The following is a 21,808-nucleotide window of genomic DNA, read 5'->3' as shown; positions in this document are numbered from 1 at the left end:
GCAGGCGAGGCACTTACATTTTCCGCACATCTCTGATCAAAATTCACTACATTTCTAGGAGTTTATACTGCTGCACCTGTGTATAATGCGCACATGAACCCTTTGGCTCATATATTGTGGGTAAATCTGGCTCTGGTGCTAGCCAGTGTCTCCTGGGACATTTACCTCACCGCACATCCCTGGTGTGCTGCTGGGCTGACTGATCAGCACAGCCTGGTGTGGTCGCATTTGATGCAACCATGCCAGACAAGTGGTTAAAGCAACATATAGTACTATAGGACATGATTCATGTTTGTAAGTACAGCAATAAAAGCAAGTCATTTTGTGTCTGGAACAAACCAATGCAAGGGGAGCAAATACATTTATATATTTTTTTCTGTGCAGGGTAAATACTGTCTGCTTTTGCAATTGCATGTAGCCCACAAATGTTAGGCAGCTTTATTGTAACACTGCTATTTAGATTTCAATTTGGACACACCCCACCCAACCCTAAATCTCTCTGCACATGTTACGTTTGCCCTCCCTGCAGTGCAACATGGTTTTTCCCAGTTGCTTGACTTTGTGCTTTATTTACAAACATGAATCAAGCCCATTATCCTTCACGCAAGGGGCTGTGTGTTCGGTCACTAGTTAATTCCTATCATACATTAACAACATCATTAAGACAATGCAGATTTGCCCCTTCGACTAACACGTTTATGTTCTAGCTATTTGAACCTTTACTACATGTGGTGAACTGGAGAGTGCCACAGGTTTAGCACATCATAATAGCAAAGTTGCATCACATAGTGACTACAACTCCCAGAATCCTTTGTGCTATACAAGAATTACAGTGGGGTTTAAATAGACATCAGCCATGTGAGTCCTCATGTTACTTTCCAAAACGTTCTGTTCTCTATTGGTCAGCTCACCTGCCAGAAAGGCTCTGATAGGCAGATGACAGGGGCTGTCAAGCTTAGTAGGAGTAAAGAGTAAACAGCACAGGCATTCTTCCATAACTAAATATAACTCAGTCAGGACATGTGTGCTGACTGCAGCCTGCTCTCACTCATGCAAAAGCCCATTAGCCAGTTTACATTCAACAAAGGTTCACTGCCCATCCCTTTTGTCCAGCTGTTCTGCAAGAAAGCTGCGCTTACACCTCTTGGGGATCTGTGAAGATGCCAGCAGCCCAGCGAAGGAGTAGAGCCAGGGACAAGAACAATGTCCTGGCCAGACCGGAGTTCATGTCACTCAGCCAGCCAGCGGTTTCGCCCCAGGCAGAGGGCAGAAACTCTAACAGGAAACAGAGTGGTCAATTTGGAAACTCCAACGAGAGTGGCCGGGAGAGAAGGCAGAGCCAGCAGCTGCCAGAAGAGGACTGCATGCAGCTGAATCCATCTTTCAGAAAGATTGCCTGGAATTCACTTGTGGCCATTGATATATCATTGTCTAAAAGCCTTGGTGTGTGTGCCACCAACACGTCATCATGGGGCAGTGCTCGATCCATGGTCAAGCTGATTGGGGTAACAAGCCATGGCTTTCCTTGGATTATTGGCACGTTGGTGTGCATGAGGAATAGCAACACATTGGCTGGACAAGAAGTTCTCTTCAATCTACTACTGGGTAAGGCATGCTACAGTTTACTTTGATCTTGTGGATCGCTATGGGGTTTGCAAAGGTATTGCTGACAGGCTATGTATGGTCCCACAAGTTCTATCCAGCCTCTGGTGCACCTAGGAATCTATAGTCAATTGTATAATGCAATTTTTGGGTAATGAAGTCTTATAAAAACAGTGAATTGTATCATATTATGTTTGGGCGGTCAAAGAGAGCAGCATTTGCACACTAGCAGGTATCTCACAGTTAGCTCTGGGGGCCACTGGTGGGGCCCCTGGAAAATGCAGTGGCCAGTAGAGCCTGCCATATGAAAAGCAGCACAGCACACAAATCTGGGTAAAGCGGTGCTATAAATACTCCCATACAATGGCTGCCACTTCATCCAGGGGTGAGCTGCTGGTCTCTGGCCAATGGGCTCCTCAGATGTCACCAAATGAAACTAGAAGTGCTGGGAATTTGCTACCATGACCAACTAAGACAAGATAAGTTAAATACAGCCACAACCGGTGTTATGTATTCAAGGCAAACTCATTACCATGTTGGTCTTCAATGTTTGAGATAAGATAACTCTGCTCTCCTCTGCATTACAGTGTAAGACACTGTACAGTGTTAGACAAAAGGTGGCTACTGTATGTTAGAGCCAATCCTTCTGCACAGCCGAAGTATTGGGCGTCAAGACCACCGTTCAGTTTGGCTACACATGTGTACGGCCAAATCGGTCATGATGTGGCCAATCTCTTCGGTTTAGTGGCTGGATCATTTGTGGCTTCTTAGCACATCATAAAAGGACCTCACACGCAAGTCAACGGCAGTTGTCATTGCTACATTTCCTGCTGCCATGTCCAATAATTATCCTAACAGTTCTAATAGCAGCGCTATGTAGCATCACAGTTGTGTTATGAACACACATAATGCAATATTGGACCAATGGCACAGTACTGTCTGTGTTGTTGAAGGGTTAACTACATTGCAGAAGGTGTGAAAGTGGCACATTTGCATACACTAACAAATAGCATTCTTAACAATTGCGGCCTGTCCTTTTATTACCTTATGGAAGTGTCTTTATAAACCACTATCAGTCGCACCATCTAAACTTGCACTGCAGTTTATCTGTCCGTATATGGCCTCCTATGTGTGCCGTTGTGTGTCTGTATACACAGCCACTTTCACGCTAAGCAGTTCCATAACACATCCATTGGACACATCCATTTTTAAGTGCATTTCTAGACACCTCTCAGTAGCCGCCGAGGAATGCCCACTACATTTTCAATACATTTCTCCCACCTGCAGTAGCAAACAGATGGGCAGATGTAGTAACCTGGAGAAGGGATAAAGAAGTGATAAAGCAGTGATAAGCGCAAGGTGATAGCGCACAGGCCAATTATTACGAATTTGAAAAATTAGGAGCTGATTGGCTGGTGCATTATCATCTTGCACTTATCACTGCTGTATCACTTCTTTATCCCTTCTCCAGGCTTAATATACAGTTGTGCTCATAAGTTTACATACCATAGCAGAACTTGTGATTTTCTGGCCATTTGTCAGAGAATATGAATGATAACTCACATACTTTTCTGTCACTCATTGTCAAACAACTGTGTTTACTCTTTTTAAATCATAATGACAACAGAAACTACCCAAATGACCCTGATCAAAAGTTTGCATACCCTGGAGATTTTGGCCTGATAACATGCACACAAGTTGACACAAATGGGTTTGAATGGCTACTAAAGGTAACCATCCTCACCTGTGATCTGATTGCTTGTAATCAGTGTGTGTGTAAAAAAGGTCAGTGAGTTTCTGGACTCCTGAAAGACCCTTGCATCTTTCAACCAGTGCTGCACTGACGTGTCTGGATTCTGAGTCATGGGGAAAGCAAAAGAATTGTCAAATGATCTGCGGGAAAAGGTAATTGAACTGTATAAAACAGGAAAGGGATATAAAAAGATATCCACGCAATTGAGAATGCCAATCAGCAGTATTCAAACTCTAATTAAGAAGTGGAAAATGAGGGATTCTGTGGAAACCAAATCACAGTCAGATAGACCAACAAAAATTTCAGCCACAACTGCCAGGAAAATTGTTGGGGATGCAAAGAAAAATCCACAAATAACTTCAGCTGAAATACAGGACTCTCTGAAAAAAAGTGGTGTGGTTGTTTCAAGATGCACAATAAAGAGGCATTTGAAGAAAAATGGGCTGCATGGTCGAGTCGCCAGAAGAAAGCCATTACTACGCAAATGCCACAAAGCATCCCGCTTACAATACTCCAAACAGCACAGAGACAAACCTCAAAACTTCTGGAACAAAGTAATTTGGAGTGATGAGACCAAAATTGAACTTTTTGGCCACAACCATAAACGTTACATTTTGAGAGGAGTCAACAAGGCCTATGATGAAAGGTACACCATTCCTACTGTGAAACACGGAGGTGGATCGCTGATGTTTTGGGGATGTGTGAACTACAAAGGCACTGGAAACTTGGTCAACATTGATGGCAAGATGAATGCAGCATGTTATCAGAAAATACTGGAAGAAAATTTGCACTCATCAGCCCGGAAGCTGCGCATGGGACGTACTTGGACGTTCCAACATGACAATGATCCAAAACACAAGGCCAAGTCGACCTGTCATTGGCTACAGCAGAATAAAGTGAAGGTTCTGCAGTGGTCATCTCAGTCTCCTGACCTCAATATCATTGAGCCACTCTGGGGAGATCTCAAACGTGCAGTTCATGCAAGACAGCCCAAGAATTTACAGGAACTGGAGGCTTTTTGGGGGTAATTCTTAGTTGATCGCAGCAGAAACTTTGTTAGCAGTTGGGCAAAACCATGTGCACTGTAGGGGAGGAAGATATAACATGTGCAGAGAGAGTTAGATTTGGGTGGGGTGTGTTCAATCTGCAATCTAAATTGCAGTGTAAAAATAAAGCAGCCAGTATTTACCCTGCACAGAAACAAAATAACCTACCCAAATCTAACTCTCTCTGCACATGTTATATCTGCCTCCCCTGCAGTGCACATGTTTTTGCCTTACTGATAACAAAGTTCCTGCTGCGATCAACTCAGAATTACCCCCTTTGCCAAGAAGAATAGGCAGCTTTACCATCTGAGAAAATAAAGAGCTTCATCCACAACTACCACAAAAGACTTCAAGATGTCATTGATGTTAAAGGGGGCAATACACGGTATCAAGAATTGGGGTATGTAAACTTTTGATCAGGGCCATGTGGGTAGTTTCTGTTGTCATCAAAGGCGTAACTAGGGTTTTCGGAGCCCAGGGCAAGATGGAAAATGGCGCCCCCCCCCCCCTCAAAAATAAAACACACCAAAAGAAGCATGTGCACGTGCCGAAGGCGTGCACGACGGGAAAATGGGCGTGGCCACACACTAGAAGGGGTGTGGCCACTGAAAATGGCCCACAGTGCCAGTTACATTGCCCCACAGTGCCAGATACAATACCCCACAGTGCCGGATACAGGCCCCACAGTGCCAGATACATGCCCCACAGTGCCAGAGACATTGCCCCACAGTGCCAGATACATTGCCCCACAGTGCCAGATACAATGCCCCACAGTGCCAGATACAATGCCGCCCCACAGTGCCAGATACAATGCCCCACAGTGCCAGTTACAATGCCCCACAGTGCCAGTTACATTGCCCCACAGTGCCAGTTACATTGCCCCACAATGCCAGATACATGCCCCACAGTGCCAGATACATGCCCCACAGTGCCAGTTAAATTGCCCCACAGTGCCAGATACATGCCCCACAGTGCCAGTTACATGCCCCACTGTGCCAGATACATGCCCCACTGTGCCAGTTATAATGCCCCACAGTGCCAGATACAATGCCCCACAGTGCCAGATACATTGCCCCACAGTGCCAGATACATGCCCCACAGTGCCAGATACATGCCCCACTGTGCCAGATACATGCCCCACTGTGCCAGTTACATGCCCCACTGTGCCAGATACATGCCCCACTGTGCCAGATACATGTCCCACTGTGGCAGTTACAATGCCCCACAGTGCCAGATACAATGCCCCACAGTACCAGATACATTGCCCCCACAGTGCCAGATACATGCCCCACAGTGCCAGATACATGCCCCACAGTGCCAGTTACACTGCCCCACAGTGCCAGATACATGCCCCACAGTGCCAGATACAATGCCCCACAGTGCCAGATACATGCCCCACAGTGCCAGATACATGCCCCACAGTGCCAGTTACAATGCCCCACAGTGCCAGTTACAATGCCCCACTGTGCCAGATACATGCCCCAATGTGCCAGTTACATGCCCCACTGTGATCTCCCCCCCCCCCCCCCCCGGTCACTCATCGCTTGTGGCTCGCCTCTGATATGTGAGGGGAGGAGAGCGCAGCGCAGCGCCTCTCTTTCCCCTCACTGCTCCTGGTCTCCAGCGGCTGTGTGGCGCCTGTTCGCTAGCCAATCAGAGCTCGCGGACCGGCAGCCAATCAGGAGCCGGTCCGTAAGCTCTGATTGGCTAATGCCGCCGGAGACCGGACACACGCAGCGCTGCTGGCAGTGCTGCTAGTGCTGGCAGTGGCGGGGAGGGGAGGGAGAGACGCTGCGCTCTCCTCCACTCACATTTCGGCGTGACGGGGGCGAGTGGGGCATGATGCCCTGGCCGCCGGTGGCGCCCGCCTCTCCTGGGCCTGCCAAGGTGCCCCACTCGCCCTACCCTAGTTACGCCTCTGGTTGTCATTATGATTTAAAAAGAGTATATGATGAATAAATGGCTTCACCCAACCGCTAACCATGAGTGAAAGAAAAGTTTGTGAGTTATCATTCATATTCTCTGACAAATGGCCAGAAAATCACAAATTATGCTAGGGTATGTAAACTTATGAGCACAACTGTATATGTCCCAGTACCTCAACTGCTGTATGTTCATCTTCGGCAGTAGATCACGTTGAGCAACAGGGACCAATGTAAACAAAATCTCAATAATATAAACAATGATCAAAGTAGATCTCTAGTCCATACAAAAACTAGCTAAGTTGTGATCCATTTTTAAATGATAACAATGCGAGTAGGAAAAGTAAACTCTTGCATACACAACAGTGAGATACTGTAGGTCATAGAAGAAAAAAGACAAAAAAAAAAGAGAAGAGAAGAGAAGAAAGAAGAACTAGGAAGGAGAAATGAAAACCCCCTGGGATGGGTCCTTACAATGATTTTATTTTTTTCCTTTTTACTGACACCATTCTTAGCAACACGCTATTCTGCTACACTAAGGTGGTCATCCCGAGTTGATCGCAGCCAGCAACTTTTTGCTGCTGCTGCGATCAACTAGTCCACACCTACGGGGTAGTGTATTTTAGCTTAGCAGGGCTGCGATCGCTTGTGCAGCCCTGCTAAGCAAAAAAAATTTCAAGCGAAAGATGACTAGGCCTGGACATACTTACCCTGTGCGACGATCTCTGCCATGCTGGGGCCGGCTTTGACATCAGACATCCGCCCTCCGTTCTGCTGGACACGCCTGCGTTTTCTTCTCCACTCCCCAAAAACGGTCTCTAAAGGTCTGGATCCGCCCAGGTACGCCTTCTTTCTGACAATCTTCTTGCGGTCGGCTCTGCGACCACTTTCTTCGTAGGACGCTACATAACCCGGCAACCCCTGTTGCCGGGCAACGTCACGCATGCGCAGTGCGGCCGCCGCGCATGCGCATTCCGGACCCGTTCGCACCGCAGTGACAAACCGCTGCGTGCGAATGGGTCGAAATGACCCCTATTAAGTAGTAGTACACACAACAAAATATAGCATAAGCTCGGTACACACTAGACGATTTTTTGAATGGTGTGGACTATAATGACACATTGTTACGATAATCGCCAATTCTGTACGCACAATGGGGGTAATTCTGAGTTGATCGCAGCAGGATCTTTGTTAGCAGTTGGGCAAAACCATGTTCACTGCAGGGGAGGCAGATATAACATGTGCAGAGAGAGTTAGATTTGGGTGGGTTATTTTGTTTCTGTGCAGGGTAAATACTGGCTGCTTTATTTTTACACTGCAATTTAGATTGCAGATTGAACACACCACACCCAAATCTAACTCTCTCTGCACATGTTATATCTGCCTCCCCTGCACTTCACATGGTTTTGCCCAACTGCTAACAAAGGCCCTCATTCCAAGTTGATCGCTAGCTGCTTTCAGTCGCAGCGCGGCGATTAGGTGAAAAAGCTGCATTTCTGCGCATGCGTATGGGCCGCAGTATGCACGCGCGAAGTATTTTCACACAAAACTATGCAGTTTTACACAAGGCCGAGCGACGCTTTTCTGTCGCTGTGTTGATCGGTGAGTGATTGACAGGAAGTGAGTGTTTCTGGGTGGTAACTGACCGTTTCCCGGGAGTGTGCTAAAAAACGCAGGCGTGTCAGGGCAAAACGCAGGTGTGCCTGGGGAAACGGGGGAGTGGCTGGCTGAACGCAGGGCGTGTTTGTGACGTCAAAGCAGGAACTAAACTGATTGAGGTGATCGCAAGGTAGGAGTAAGTTTCGAGCTGCTCAGAAACTGCCTGAAAATTTTTACGCGCAGTTCTGCTAACCTTTCGTTCTCACTTCTGCTAAGCTAAGATACACTCCCAGAGGGCGGCGGCCTAGCGTGTGCACTGCTGCTAAAAGCAGCTAGCGAGCTATCAACTCGGAATGAGGGCCAAAATTCCTGCTGTGATCAACTCAGAATTACCCCCAATATCGTTAACAATGCGTGCTCCCACGGGTCATTAACGATATCACCTATAGGGGGTAACTCCAAGTTGATCGCAGCAGGATTTTTGTTAGCAATTGGGCAAAACCATGGGGGTCATTCCGAGTTGTTCGCTCGTTATTTTTTTCTCGCAACGGAGCGATTAGTCGCTAATGCGCATGCGCAATGTCCGCAGTGCGACTGCGCCAAGTAAATTTGCTATGCAGTTAGGTATTTTACTCACGGCTTACCGAGGTTTTTTCTTTGTTCTGGTGATCGTAATGTGATTGACAGGAAGTGGGTGTTTCTGGGCGGAAACTGGCCGTTTTATGGGTGTGTGCGAAAAAACGCTACCGTTTCTGGGGAAAACGCGGGAGTGGCTGGAGAAACGGAGGAGTGTCTGGGCGAACACTGGGTGTGTTTGTGACATCAAACCAGGAACGAAACTGACTGAACTGATCGCAGATGCCGAGTAAGTCTGGAGCTACTCAGAAACTACTAAGAAGTGTCTATTCGCAATTCTGCTAATCTTTCGATCGCAATTTTGATAAGCTAAGATTCACTCCCAGTAGGCGGCGGCTTAGCGTGTGCACTGCTGCTAAAAGCAGCTAGCGAGCGATCAAAAAAAAATAAAAAAAAATGGGTTTCTGGCATTCGGGGAAAGGGGGCCCATGTGCAAACATGGGTCCCCTTTCAGTGCGTGGCTCGGCTCTCCGTTTTTTTATTTTATTCAAGTACGTGGATTACAAATGGATGCTACGAGGAGCCTGGGACCCTGGATCTGGTGAGTAGAATTTATTCAACAGGTACCCCATGGATTCTACTGGAGAAGAGGACCGACCCTCGTGTGAACATAAGGTAAGTATGTATGTATGTTTGTGTGGATGTATGTAATAAATCTTTACTTTCAAGGTGTGTGTGTCTTGTCTTTTTTTGGGTATTTTTTTAGTAGTAGTACTACAGGTACCAGCGGGCCCATTTTTCCGTCGCATGCTGGTACTTGTGGTTCTCCAAGTACCAGCATGCGGGGGAGGCTTGCTGGGCCTTGTAGTACTGCTACTAAAAACAATATCTTTTCATTTTCACAAAAGGCTATCAGCCCCCCATCCGCAGCCAATTGGATGGGGGGGACAGCCTCGGGCTTCACCCCTGGCCCTTGGGTGGCTGGGGGGGGGGGACCCCTTAATTGAAGGGATCCCCACTCCCCCAGGGTACCCCGGCCAGGGGTGACTAGTTGGATTTTTGATGCCACGGCCGCAGGGCACTATATAAAAGTGACCCCCGGCTGTGGCATTATCTGTCCAGCTAGTGGAGCCCGGTGCTGGTTTTAAAAATACGGGGGACCCCTACTCTTTTTGTCCCCCGTATTTTTGGAACCAGAACCAGGCGCAGAGCCCGATGCTGGTTGCTTAAATATGGGGGAACCCCTGTCAATTTTTTCCCCATATTTCTGCAACCAGGATCGGCTCAAAGAGCCCGAGGCTGGTTATGCTTAGGAGGGGGGACCCTACGCAATTTTTTTAAAGAAAATAACCACTTTCCCACCCCTTCCCACTGATATACATGCACGGATCTCATGGATCCCTGCATGCCTATACAATCACGGATTAAAAAAAGCAGGTCTGTTTTTTTTTAGCACTTTTTTACGAGTTGTAATTTTTCACGGCAGTGTTTGTTTTTTTTTTGCTTTGCACTTCTTAGTAAATTACCGAGATTCATACTTAAACAGCCGCGTTTTGACCGATGGTGTATTCATTCGTAATTTTTTTCTTGGACTTCCAAAAAATTACGAATGCCCTCATCACTGCCGTGATTATTGCTTAGTAAATTACCGAGATGACACTTTGATGAAAAAACGGCATCTCGGTCAAAATCGGGACCTTAGTAAATATACCCCTATCTGTTACTTGGATCTGTTTTCTTTTTCATTCCTTGGTATATATATATATAAGTAACATATCTCTGGGGTAATTAGCACGGGCTATTTGGATAGTGATACACATTAATTTTTCCCTCCCTTGAAAGGCGCGCTATTTAGTGTATGGTATCACTTCTATGACATAGTCTCTCAAGAGAGCTCATCAGTAGCTAAATTAGCACTGATCAATTTTATTAATATCTCACAATGCTTATTTAATCACATCTTTCCTCTTTTTTTGCCTAAACAAGGAATTTATTGATAAATTGGCATTATTGTGATATTTTATATATATTAAATAAAATAAAATAAAAACTTCTTCTTGCAACTTTCAGGCCATCAGATAGGATAGAATGCCTGTTCGAGATGCTAATTTTTAAATATGGAAATAAAAGTTTGAAATATTTTAATATAAAGTAATCATTTCAAAAGAGTGCGCCACACACTAAGCCTCTTTTAGTGGTAGGTCCACTAGTGACCTTCACTAACAATCTCCCCTAAAAAATACTATTATCCAGCTTAGTGGCGCACCTCCAACCCTTATTAACCTTCACAAGGACCTTTTAGTGGCCCTTACTTCAATTTTTCCTCAAATGGTTGGTTTCTATTGACACCTCTCAATTCTTTAAATTACCAGTGCAGTGTCCTTTGGACCCTGTGTCCCCTCTTTAGAAATCTTCCTACGAGTTGAAGAACCTTCGGTATCAGAGGAAGTGGAGGGAACACATACACTGACTTGAACACCCACGGAGTTACCAGTGCGTCCACCGCCACCGCCTGTGGGTCCCTTGACCTGGAACAGTACCTCCATAGCATCTTGTTGAGGCGGGAGGCCATCATGTCTATGTGAGGAACCCCCCACCAACCGGTTACCTCCTCGAACACCTCCGGATGGAGGCCCCACTCTCCTGGATGGAGATCGTGTCTGCTGAGGAAGTCTGCTTCCCAGTTGTCTACGCCCGGAATGAAGATTGCCGACATCGCCACCGCGTGCCTTTCTGCCCAGATAAGGATTTTTGACACCTCTGACATGGCAGCCCTGCTCTTCATTCCGCCTTGTCGGTTTATGTAGGCCACTGTGGTCACATTGTCCGACTGCACCTGAACATGTCGATCCTGTAGAAGGTGTGCTGCTTGTAGAAGGGCGTTGTACACGGCCCTGAGTTCCAGGATGTTTATTGGGAGAAGTGACTCTTGATCCGACCATCGTCCCTGAAAAGTTTCCCCGAGAGCGACAGCTCCCCAACCTCTTAGACTTGCATCTGTGGTTAGAAGGATCCAGTCTTGAATTCCAAACCTTCACCCTTCCAGAAGGTGCGGTAGTTGTAGCCACCAGAGGAGTGAAATCCTGGCTTTCGGAGACACGCGTATCCTCTTGTACATGTGTAGGTGAGAGCCCGACCACTGTTCCAAGAGGTCCAGCTGAAAAGGTCGAGCATTAAACCTGCCGTACTGCAGAGCCTCGTATGTGGCAACCATCTTCCCCAAAAAACGTATGCATTGATGAACATATACCCGGGTGGGCCTTAGGACATCCCGGACCATAGTTTGAATCACCAATGCTTTCTCCACCGGGAGAAAAACCCTCTGCACTTCTGTGTCGAGGATCATCCCCAGTAAATACAGCCGCCTTGTCGGCTCCAGATGAGACTTTGGAAGGTTCAGGATCCAACCGTGCTTCCTGAGCAGCTGCATTGTGAGTGCGATGGACCGCAACAATCTTTCCCTGGACGACGCCTTCATCAGGAGATCGTCCAGATATGGAATTACGTTCACCCCCTGCTTGCGGAGGAGAACCATCATCTCCGCCATCACCTTGGTGAAGATCCTTGGTGCTGTGGAGAGGCCAAACGGCAGCGCCTGGAACTGATAGTGATCGTCCAGCAGTGCAAACCTGAGATCCTGTATGCCTGATGCAGCGACCAAATGGGAATGTGGAGGTATGCATCCTTGATGTCCAGAGACACCAGGAACTCCCCCTCCGCCAGTCCTGAGATATGAGCTCTCAGAGATTCCATCTTGAATTTGAGCTCCCTGAGAAAAGGGTTCAAAGACTTTAAGTTCAGGATAGGCCGTACTGAACTATCCGGTTTTGGTACCACAAAAAGGTTAGAATAATAACCTTTGTTCCGCTGTTGAGGCGGAACTGGAACAATGACCTCTGACACCACCAACTTTCTGATGGCCTCCAGAAGAACTGTTCTGTCCGCCAGCAGAGCTGGCAAGCGTGACTTGAAGACACGGTGAGGCGGGGGATCTTGAAACTCCAGTCTGTACCAGGACCTGTACTATATCCAGGACCCAGGGGTCCAGACCGGACAACACCCAGACGTGGCTGAACTGCCGGAGTCTTGCCCCCACCTGACCCTCCCCCAGGCCTAGCTGTCCACCGTCATGCGGAGGACTTAGGGGTATCAGAAGCGGGCTTCTGGGTTTGGGAACCTGCGGGAGCAGGTTTCTTTCCTTTGGCACGACCACCTCTGAAGAAGGTGTTCGAAGGCTTGTTCTTTCTAGACCTCGCGTGCTGAAAGGACTGTGACGTGGCTGATGAGAAAGGCTTCTTCGTAGCCGGAGCAGCTGAGGGGAGAAAAGGAGACTTACCCGCGGTAGCCGTGGCAATCCACGCATCCAGCGCCTCCCCAAAGAGAGCCTGACCCTTATATGGTAGGCCCTCCACACACTTCCAGTAAAGAAGGCCTCCTCCACCTGTTCCGGAGCTGTGTCCGAAATGTGTAAAACATCCCCTAACAGCCTCAATCAACTGCACCCCCTTGGCAAGTGATGCTGACCCCCTCAACACATACCCGTCACCGTCTGCAGCGTCAGAGTCGGTGTCCGTGTTATCCTGCATAATTGCAAGTGCTCGTTTGTGAGAATATACCGCAGGGGACCCCGAGGAGTGCATGCTAAGTCCTAGCAACTCTATCAGAAATCTGAGAAATAGTCCCCCTCAGAGAGACTAACCATTCTGGCTCTCTAACTGGGATCTGTGCTAAAACAGTGCAATCCTGATTACATGGTATTGAGTCTTCCTGGGAAGATAAATCCTCTGCAGTATATAAAACAGTGTCCCTAGACATGTTGTACACAAAGGCGTAACTAGGGTTTTCGGAGCCCAGGGCAAGATGGAAAATGGCGCCCCCAAAAAAAACACACCAAAAGAAGCATGTGCAAGTGCGGCAGAAAATGGGCGTGGCCACACACTAGAAGGGGTGTGGCCACTGAAAATGGCCCACAGTGCCAGTTACATTGCCCCACAGTGCCAGATACATGCCCCACAGTGCCGGATACATGCCCCACAGTGCCAGTTACATTGCCCCACAGTGCCAGATACATGTCCCACAGTGCCAGTTACAATGCCCCACAGTGCCAGATACATGCCCACAGTGCCAGTTACATTGCCCCACAGTGCCAGTTACATTGCCCCACAATGCCAGATACATGCCCCACAGTGCCAGTTAAATTGCCCCACAGTGCCAGTTAAATTGCCCCACAGTGCCAGATACATGCCCCACTGTGCCAGTTACAATGCCCCACAGTGCCAGTTACAATGCCCCACAGTGCCAGTTACAATGCCCCACAGTGCCAGTTACAATGCCCCACAGTGCCAGATACATTGCCCCACAGTGCCAGATACATTGCCCCACAGTGCCAGATACATGCCCCACAGTGCCAGTTACAATGCCCCACAGTGCCAGATACATGCCCCACAGTGCCAGATACATGCCCCACTGTGCCAGTTACATGCCCCACAGTGCCAGTTACAATGCCCCACAGTGCCAGATACAATGCCCCACAGTGCCAGATACATTGCCCCTCAGTGCCAGATACATTGCCCCACAGTGCCAGTTACAATGCCCCACAGTGCCAGTTACAATGCTCCACAGTGCCAGATACATGCCCCACTGTGCCAGATACATGCCCCACTGTGCCAGATACATGCCCCAATGTGCCAGTTACATGCCCCACTGTGCTCCCCCCCCCCCCCCGGTCACTCACCGCTTGTGGTTCGCCTATGATATGTGAGGGGAGGAGAGCGCAGCGCAGCGCCTCTCCTTCCCCTCACCGCTCCTGGTCTCCGGCGGCTGTGTGGCGCCGGTTCGCTAGCAAATCAGAGCTCGCGGACCGGCAGCCAATCAGGAGCCGGTCCGTAAGCTCTGATTGGCTAACGCCGCCGGAGACCGGACACACGCAGCGCTGCTGGCAGTGCTGCTAGTGCTGGCAGTGGCGGGGAGGGGAGGGAGAGACGCTGCGCTCTCCTCCCCTCACATTTCGGCGTGACGGGGGTGAGTGGGGCATGATGCCCTGGCCGCCGGTGGCGCCCCCCTCTCCTGGGCCTGCCAAGGCGCCCAGGGCACGTGCCCCACTCGCCCTACCCTAGTTACGCCTCTGGTTGTACATGCACACCAAACACCCCACAGACACACAGGGTTCTGGATAGACAGAGATTCCCCCCCAAGAATGGCAGAGAGACACAAAGATTGGAGCCAACCCACACACAGCGCTATTAGAGTATAGGGAGACCCTAAACCCGCGCTGACTGTGTCCCTTAATAGGTGACAGTCTTTACACAGCCTCCCCTCCCTTCTACAACCCCCTGGTACCGTACAGATAGTTGGAGTCGCTCTGGAGGGACCTGTGCATCCACTGGCAGTTAGCTGCAGGCATGAAAATGGCACTGAACGCTGCTGAGTCCGCTCTGAGGAGAAGCTCCACCCCCTCAATGGCGCTGTCTTCCTGCTCTATGAAGAGTATACTGGCCAGAGGATTTTGTGCTGGCCTGGATCCACAGACCCCGACAGGCTTGTTTTGGTCAGTGTAGGGTCCAGAGCTGGCCCATGGCGCCACTCACAGCGCCGCACCACAGTAGGGCTGAGCCTTCCAGGAGCTCGCCCTCTTCACACTGACCCCTCGCTTGCAAGGGGGGACAGTGATTTACTTGCCACACTTCAGCTCCCTGAGGGGGTGGCGGCTGGCTGCCGGGGCGAGCGTTCCTCTGTGGCGGGGCGTGATCTGACCCCTCTGGAGCTCAATGTCCAGTCAGCGGAGACAGTGGCTCAAGACTCTGCAGGGCGGACACTGCTCCCCCCTCAGTCCCTTGCTGCAGGGAGGCTGTCACCAGCAGCCTCCCTGTAAAATAACAAACTCTAAAAAAAAAAAAATTTTCTAAGAGAACTCTGTAGAGCTCCCCTAGCTGTGACCGGCTCCTCCGGGCACATTTTCTAAACTGAGTCTGGTAGGACGGGCATAGAGGGAGGAGCCAGCCCACACTATTAAACTCTTAAAGTGCCAATCGCTCCTGCTGGACCAGTCTATACCCCATGGTACTAATATGGACCCCAGCATCCTCTAGGACGTAAGAGAAAATGGCTTTACCTGGTTCAACATGTGAAAGGGGCTCTGCCTGGTGTAACATGTGTAGGGTCTGTGCCTGGTGTAACATGTGTAAGGGTCTCTGCCTGGTGTAACATCTGTAAGGGGCTCTACCTGGTGTAATATGTGTAAGGGGCTCTACCTGGTGTAATGTGTATAAGGGGCTCTGCTCTCAGTAGCGGATCTTGCCACGGGCAAGCAGGACTTTTGCCTGGGGCGCCGCCTTCCGGAGAGCGCCGGCGCCATCCGGAGGGCGTCGAACCATGGCAAGGTCCGCTGCTGCTGTGCCCCCCGCTGATCGCTCTGTCCCGCTGCCGATGCCCCCCGCTGTGAAGGGAACTAGACGCGTAGCGTCTAGTTTCCCTTCATGGAGAGGACCTTTACTGTGTGGTGCGTGATTACGTCATCGCACACCGCACAGCAAAGGTCCTCTCCACGAAGGGAAACTAGACGCGAGCGTCTAGTTTCCCTTCGTGGAGAGGACCTTTGCTGTGCGGTGCGCGATGACGTTATAGCGCACCGCACATCATTTCACTACTGTACAGGGGGCGTTAATGACCACGCCCCCTGAATGAAGCCACGCCCCTTTTTCCCGCCCGGGGCTCTGGAAGACGTAGAACCGGCCCTGTCTGCTCTACTGTGGTCTAATGCATGTAAGGGCCTCTAACATGGCATAATGTGTATAAGGGGTACTACTGTGTGGTGTGGTGTAATGTGAGTGACGGACATTACTGTGCGGTGTAATGTGACTGATGGACACTACTGTGTAATGTGAATTGGTACAATTCAGTGGATATGCCCCTATATTTTTGGCATGCGCATCCAGCACGCACTGTCCCTGTTTTCAATGGGAGGGGGGGCACCACAAGGTCTAAATCGATTTTATTACAGCTATTGTTAAATGACTGATTGTGGGAATAACAAGTCTGCTTTGGTTGTAAATGTGGCTCCTTAAATCTGGATGCACTTGCTGTATATATACATTATATATTGTATTATTGTATATATATATATATATATATATATATTTATAATTTAGCAAATTCTTACACCACTGTCTATTCAATATATTTCCATTTAAATGCAGACCCATTAAGCACAGCAGACTATGTAGAACATTCTGTCCTGACTAAGGGAGTCACATCCCTGTGTGTGACACTGACCAGATTGGGAACGTGTCAGCACACTTGTTTAGAATAAAACATCTACTGTAGCAGTGCAGCTGTATTGCTGTGCTTCAAACTCTAGTGAGCCTGGGCCTCTGTGAACGCACTACAAGAGCCAGACGACCAATCAATATGTTTCTCCCCATCAACCTTCCCTGTTCCTGGTAATATGGGTCATAGGACATCTAGAGAAGGATTAGGTGATCTCTGAGTGACTGCACCACTTGCGGCTATTCTGGGGGCTTGGATGTTTAAATTGCTGACACCCTGAAAAGTACCCATTGCTGAATCACAGGGGGCTGAGCTCAGGGATGTGAAGCTCGGAACAGCGTGTGTACACAGTGACAAGGTACAGGCTCCAAGTTGTCACATAAAAGGGGAGACTCATCACGTTATACGGGCCATAAATTATAGATCAAATGCAGGGAGAATTGGTAACGGAAGCACTAAGCGAGACATCAGAATATCATTAGCATGGAATAATGAGCCCTAAACCATCAGGATTAGTGAGAAAATAATATGCAGGCCTACTCATGTAGAATATTCTTTGCCATTTGCAAATCAGTGCATGAGAGAGCTATTTTGTAAGAGTGTAGGCCACAGACTGGGCCGCCCAAAATAAGTATGGCCCCCTGAAAAATGTTGATTCCAGGCCCATCTCTCTTTGGGGCCGATGTAAAAGAAGCCCGAAAAAGTATCAATTCTTAACAGAAAATCACAGCTATTAGAATAATATTTTCGGCAGAATATATCAAGCTGCCTTGCCGTATGTGTCTGTGTGAAATAATTTTTTTTAGGGGCAGGAGACCATCACTATGGGCGGGGTTATATTTAGCACTTCTGAAACACTGCTCCACCCCCACCCCCCTCCCTCCACCACCAAAAAAACAGCACAGTACATATGTATCATGGGGACCTACCCTCCACCTCCCTGGGAGTCAGAACAAACGATACGACTATTTTGGATGGTGAGACAGTCCCCTTAAACAGGGACTGGCCTGCTTTATTTGGGACTATTGGGAGGTATGGCAGTGCTTTCTTTTTTATGGCTCCTTCCGAAGTCTAAACTAGTCCGCTACTGGTGAGGGGCTTCTTTGTGTAATGAATTATAATACATTAGGGCGCATAAGCCGCATATACAGTCCGGACAGTCCGCATATGCCCAACAAAAATTTTACATTATTTCCATATTGGGCATATGTGATGCAAGAGGAGCCCATATGCCCACTAAGGTTGTACTGCTCCTGGTATTGCGCATGTACAATTATAATAATAGTAGTAATAATAATAATAATAATAATAATAATAATAATATTTATCTAACACAAAATACAAAACAAGCTCACAAGAGACCCAAGCAAGTAAAATAAATGGGTGAACAGTTGAGTCTATTTCTCTTACGTCCTAGAGGATGCTGGGGACTCCGTAAGGACCATGGGGATAGACGGGCTCCGCTTTAAGAAAGACTTTAGGTCTGGGTGTGCACTGGCTCCTCCCTCTATGCCCCTCCTCCAGACCTCAGTTTACTACTGTGCCCAGAGGAGACTGGGTGCATTACAGGGAGCTCTCCTGAGTTTCCTGTCAGAAAGTATTTTGTTAGTTTTTTTATTTTCTGGAAGCACTGCTGGCAACAGACTCCCTGCATCGAGGGACTGAGGAGAGAGAAGCAGACCTACTTCTGTGAGTTTCAAGGCTCTGCTTCTTAGGCTACTGGACACCATTAGCTCCAGAGGGAGTCGGAACACAGGTCTCACCCTGGAGTTCGTCCCAGAGCCGCGCCGCCGTTCTCCTCACAGAGCCGGAAGATAGAAGCCGGGTGAGTATGAGAAGAAAGAAGACTTCAGAGGCAGCAGAAGACTTCAGATCTTCACTGAGGTAATGCACAGCAGTAAAGCTGTGCGCCATTGCTCCCATACACCTCACACACGGCAGTCACTGTAAGGGTGCAGGGCGGGCGCCCTGGGCAGCATATGAACCTCTCTTTGGCAAAAGTATATATGTATACAGCTGGCCACTGTACATATTTTATATATATATATATATATATATATATATATATATATAAGAGCCCCCGCCAATTTTTAGTGTATTTGAGCGGGACTGAAGCCCGCCGCCGAGGGGGCGGGGCTTCTCCCTCAGCACTCACCAGCGCCATTTTCTCCACAGCACAGCTGAGAGGAAGCTCCCCGGACTCTCCCCTGCTTATACCACAGTGAAAGAGGGTTTTAAAGAAGAGGGGGCACATAATTAGGCGCATATATACATATATACACAGCGCTACTGGGTAAACATATATTTATTGTGTTTTTTCCTGGGTCATATAGCGCTGGGGTGTGTGCTAGCATACTCTCTCTCTGTCTCTCCAAAGGGCCTTGTGGGGGAACTGTCTTCAGATAAGAGGATTCCCTGAGTGTGTGGTGTGTCGGTACGCGTGTGTCAACATGTCTGAGGTAAAAGGCTCTCCTAGAGAAGACGGGGAGCAAATGAATGTGGTGTCTCCGTCGACAACGCCGACACCTGACTGGATGGATATGTGGAATGTTTTATGTGCTAATGTAAATTTATTGCACAAAAGATTAGAGCTGAAGCTAGGGTACAGCCAGGGAGTCAACCCATGTCTGTCCCTATGTCGCAGGGACCTTCGGGGTCTCAAAAGCGCCCACTATCCCAAATTGTAGACACAGATACCGACACGGATTCTGACTCCAGTGTCGACTACGATGATGCAAAATTACAGCCAAAATTAGCTAAATGTATATGATTATTGCAATAAAAGATGTTTTGCATATCACAGAGGAACCCCCTGTCCCTGACACGAGGGTACACATGTATAAGGGAAAGAAACCTGAGGTAACCTTTCTCCCCTCACAGGAGTTGAATGAATTATGTGAAAAAGCTTGGGAATCTCCAGACAAAAAAACTGCAAAAGGATTCTTATGGCGTATCCTTTCCCGCCAACGGACAGGATACGTTGAGAATCCTCCCCTAGGGTGGAAAAAGCATTGACACGCTTATCCAAAAAGGTAGCGCGGCCATCCCATCAGGGATCCTGCTGACCGCAAGCAAGAGATTACTGTGAAGTCCATTTGCACACATTCTGGTACCTTACTCAGACCGGCAATTGCGTCGGCCTGGGTTTGTAGCACTGTAGCAGCATGGACAGATACCTTATCAGCGGAAATGGAGACCCTAGATAAGGATACCATTTTATTGACCTTAGGGCATATAAAAGAAGCTGTCTTTTTTTTTAATAATTTCTTTCTTTAGTGAAGCATTTTCGTAAAGAAAATAGCAATAAGTATAGGAACATTGTGAATAATAACAGAGAAGAAAAACAAAAAATGATGTAATAGATACAAAACATAGTGCACGGTGTAAGTAAGAGCACCAACATGAATAATCTGTACAACATTATACAATAGCAAATAGCATCTGTAAATACACCAGGAATCTTCTGAGAGATGGGGACACTCCCCAACTATTGTCTATCATTAACAAGAGCGATGGGAGGGTCATTAAGGAAAATCCTAGTTTCATACCAGAGTGTGCTATGAAAACAAGAGCTAATGGCCTCTTTGGTGTGAGTAGGAAGGGTTTCAATAAAACTTTCCCATGTTGCAAAGAAGGATTCAGTGCGAGATTCTTTTTGAAGTGAGGCCTCCAGCCAATCCATATGACAAATATAAAATAACTTTTCCCTGAACATTTCTAGTGTCGGGACAGAACTTTGAACCCACATATGTAAAACAGCCTTTCTGGCTGCCGATGAGATTGCTAAAAGTAACTTTTTCACAGGTTTAGGAGCTCTAATACCAGGGGGTAGGATGCCAAATATGGCCCATTCCGGCGTAAAAGGGATGTAGTTCACTAAATGTTGGGAGGCAAAACGCCATATTGCTATCCAAAACCGTCTCAAGAGTGGGCAGGCCCAAAAACAATGGTAGAGATCTGCCAATTGATGGCCACATTTGGGACAGGAAGGGTCATTTAATATGCCTATCAAATAGCCTCTGTGGGGAGAAATATAAGATCTGTGAAAGATATTAAGATACATTTCTGTGTACTTTGCAGCAGGGAACGTAGCCATTGAAAAATTTAGCATTTGCAATAATCTATCAACATCTAAGTTAGGAAAATGCTCTACCCATTGGGCTATGCCAGTTTTGTATGCAGAATGGTCTAATATAGTACGAAGTTGCATGTAATAAAATGAAATGGCACCTTTGGATTGTTCTGGTCGCAATAGTATGCGGTCTAATTGGCTATCCCAGTCAGTCGCAGGCAGTGATCTGGAAACTTTGCTAGCATAATGTTGGGCTTGAAAAAAAGCAAAGTATTGAGGGCCGATATATGGGTATTTAGATAGGGCCTCTGCATATGTGAATGGTGTATGGGACCTGGGATTAATGAGCTGTCCTACATTACAAATACCTAATGCTTTCCAATCACGGAAAGGGTAGGTGGCCTCTCCATTTTGAAAACTCAGGTTATGTAGAAAAGGCAGATGGATAGATATGTGTTTGTGTAATTTATATTTGTGCCTCAAGGATAGCCAAACTTTCCTCGTAGTCATTAGGAGGGGGTTAGTAGTTAAGTCGGTAGAGATCTCGGCATCAGTCAGGTGAAGAAAAGCAATCCGAGATACGTGAGGAATGAAATTTTGTTCAAGAAGTGAATCAGTGTATGTTTGGGTACCGGACAACCAGTCTTTAATATAGCGAACATGGGAAGCGTAACTATACGTCTGAATGTCCAGAAAGTTGACCCCCCCATTATTTTTAGGCTGACTTAATTTAAATAGACCAATTCTCGCACGCTTATTGTTCCAAATAAATTTTCTAAAGGTCGATGTTATCAGTAAGAGGTCTTGTCTAGACAACAAAAGGGGGAGAACTTGTAGTGGGTATAGAAGTTTTGGGAAATATATCATTTTAATTATATTCGTCCTTCCTAGGAAGGAGAGTTGTAAATGGACCATCGCTTCAAGCTCCCTTGTGATTTTGGAAAGTGTTTTCCCAATGTTGAAGTCGTAAAGA

At 47.6% G+C, this 21,808-nt stretch overlaps 1 protein-coding gene across 2 annotated transcripts in view; it reads left to right on the top strand.

Moving 5' to 3' along the window:
- The first annotated feature begins 991 nt into the window (after window positions 1-991).
- PLPP7 (phospholipid phosphatase 7 (inactive)) overlaps window positions 992-21,808 on the top strand; it is a 56,172-nt gene continuing 35,355 nt past the window's right edge. The window contains exon 1 of one of the 2 annotated variants that reach the window (XM_063936796.1): window positions 992-1,605. In XM_063936796.1, coding sequence (XP_063792866.1) covers window positions 1,161-1,605 — 445 coding nt within the window. In that variant the 5' untranslated portion in view covers window positions 992-1,160. The remainder of the gene's footprint in view (window positions 1,606-21,808) is intronic. The other variant, XM_063936795.1, reaches the window with a different exon arrangement.

The sequence above is a fragment of the Pseudophryne corroboree genome, chromosome 8 (assembly GCF_028390025.1).
Source record: "Pseudophryne corroboree isolate aPseCor3 chromosome 8, aPseCor3.hap2, whole genome shotgun sequence".
Taxonomy (NCBI): Eukaryota; Metazoa; Chordata; class Amphibia; order Anura; family Myobatrachidae; genus Pseudophryne; species Pseudophryne corroboree.
This window is presented reverse-complemented; position numbering and strand designations above follow the sequence as displayed.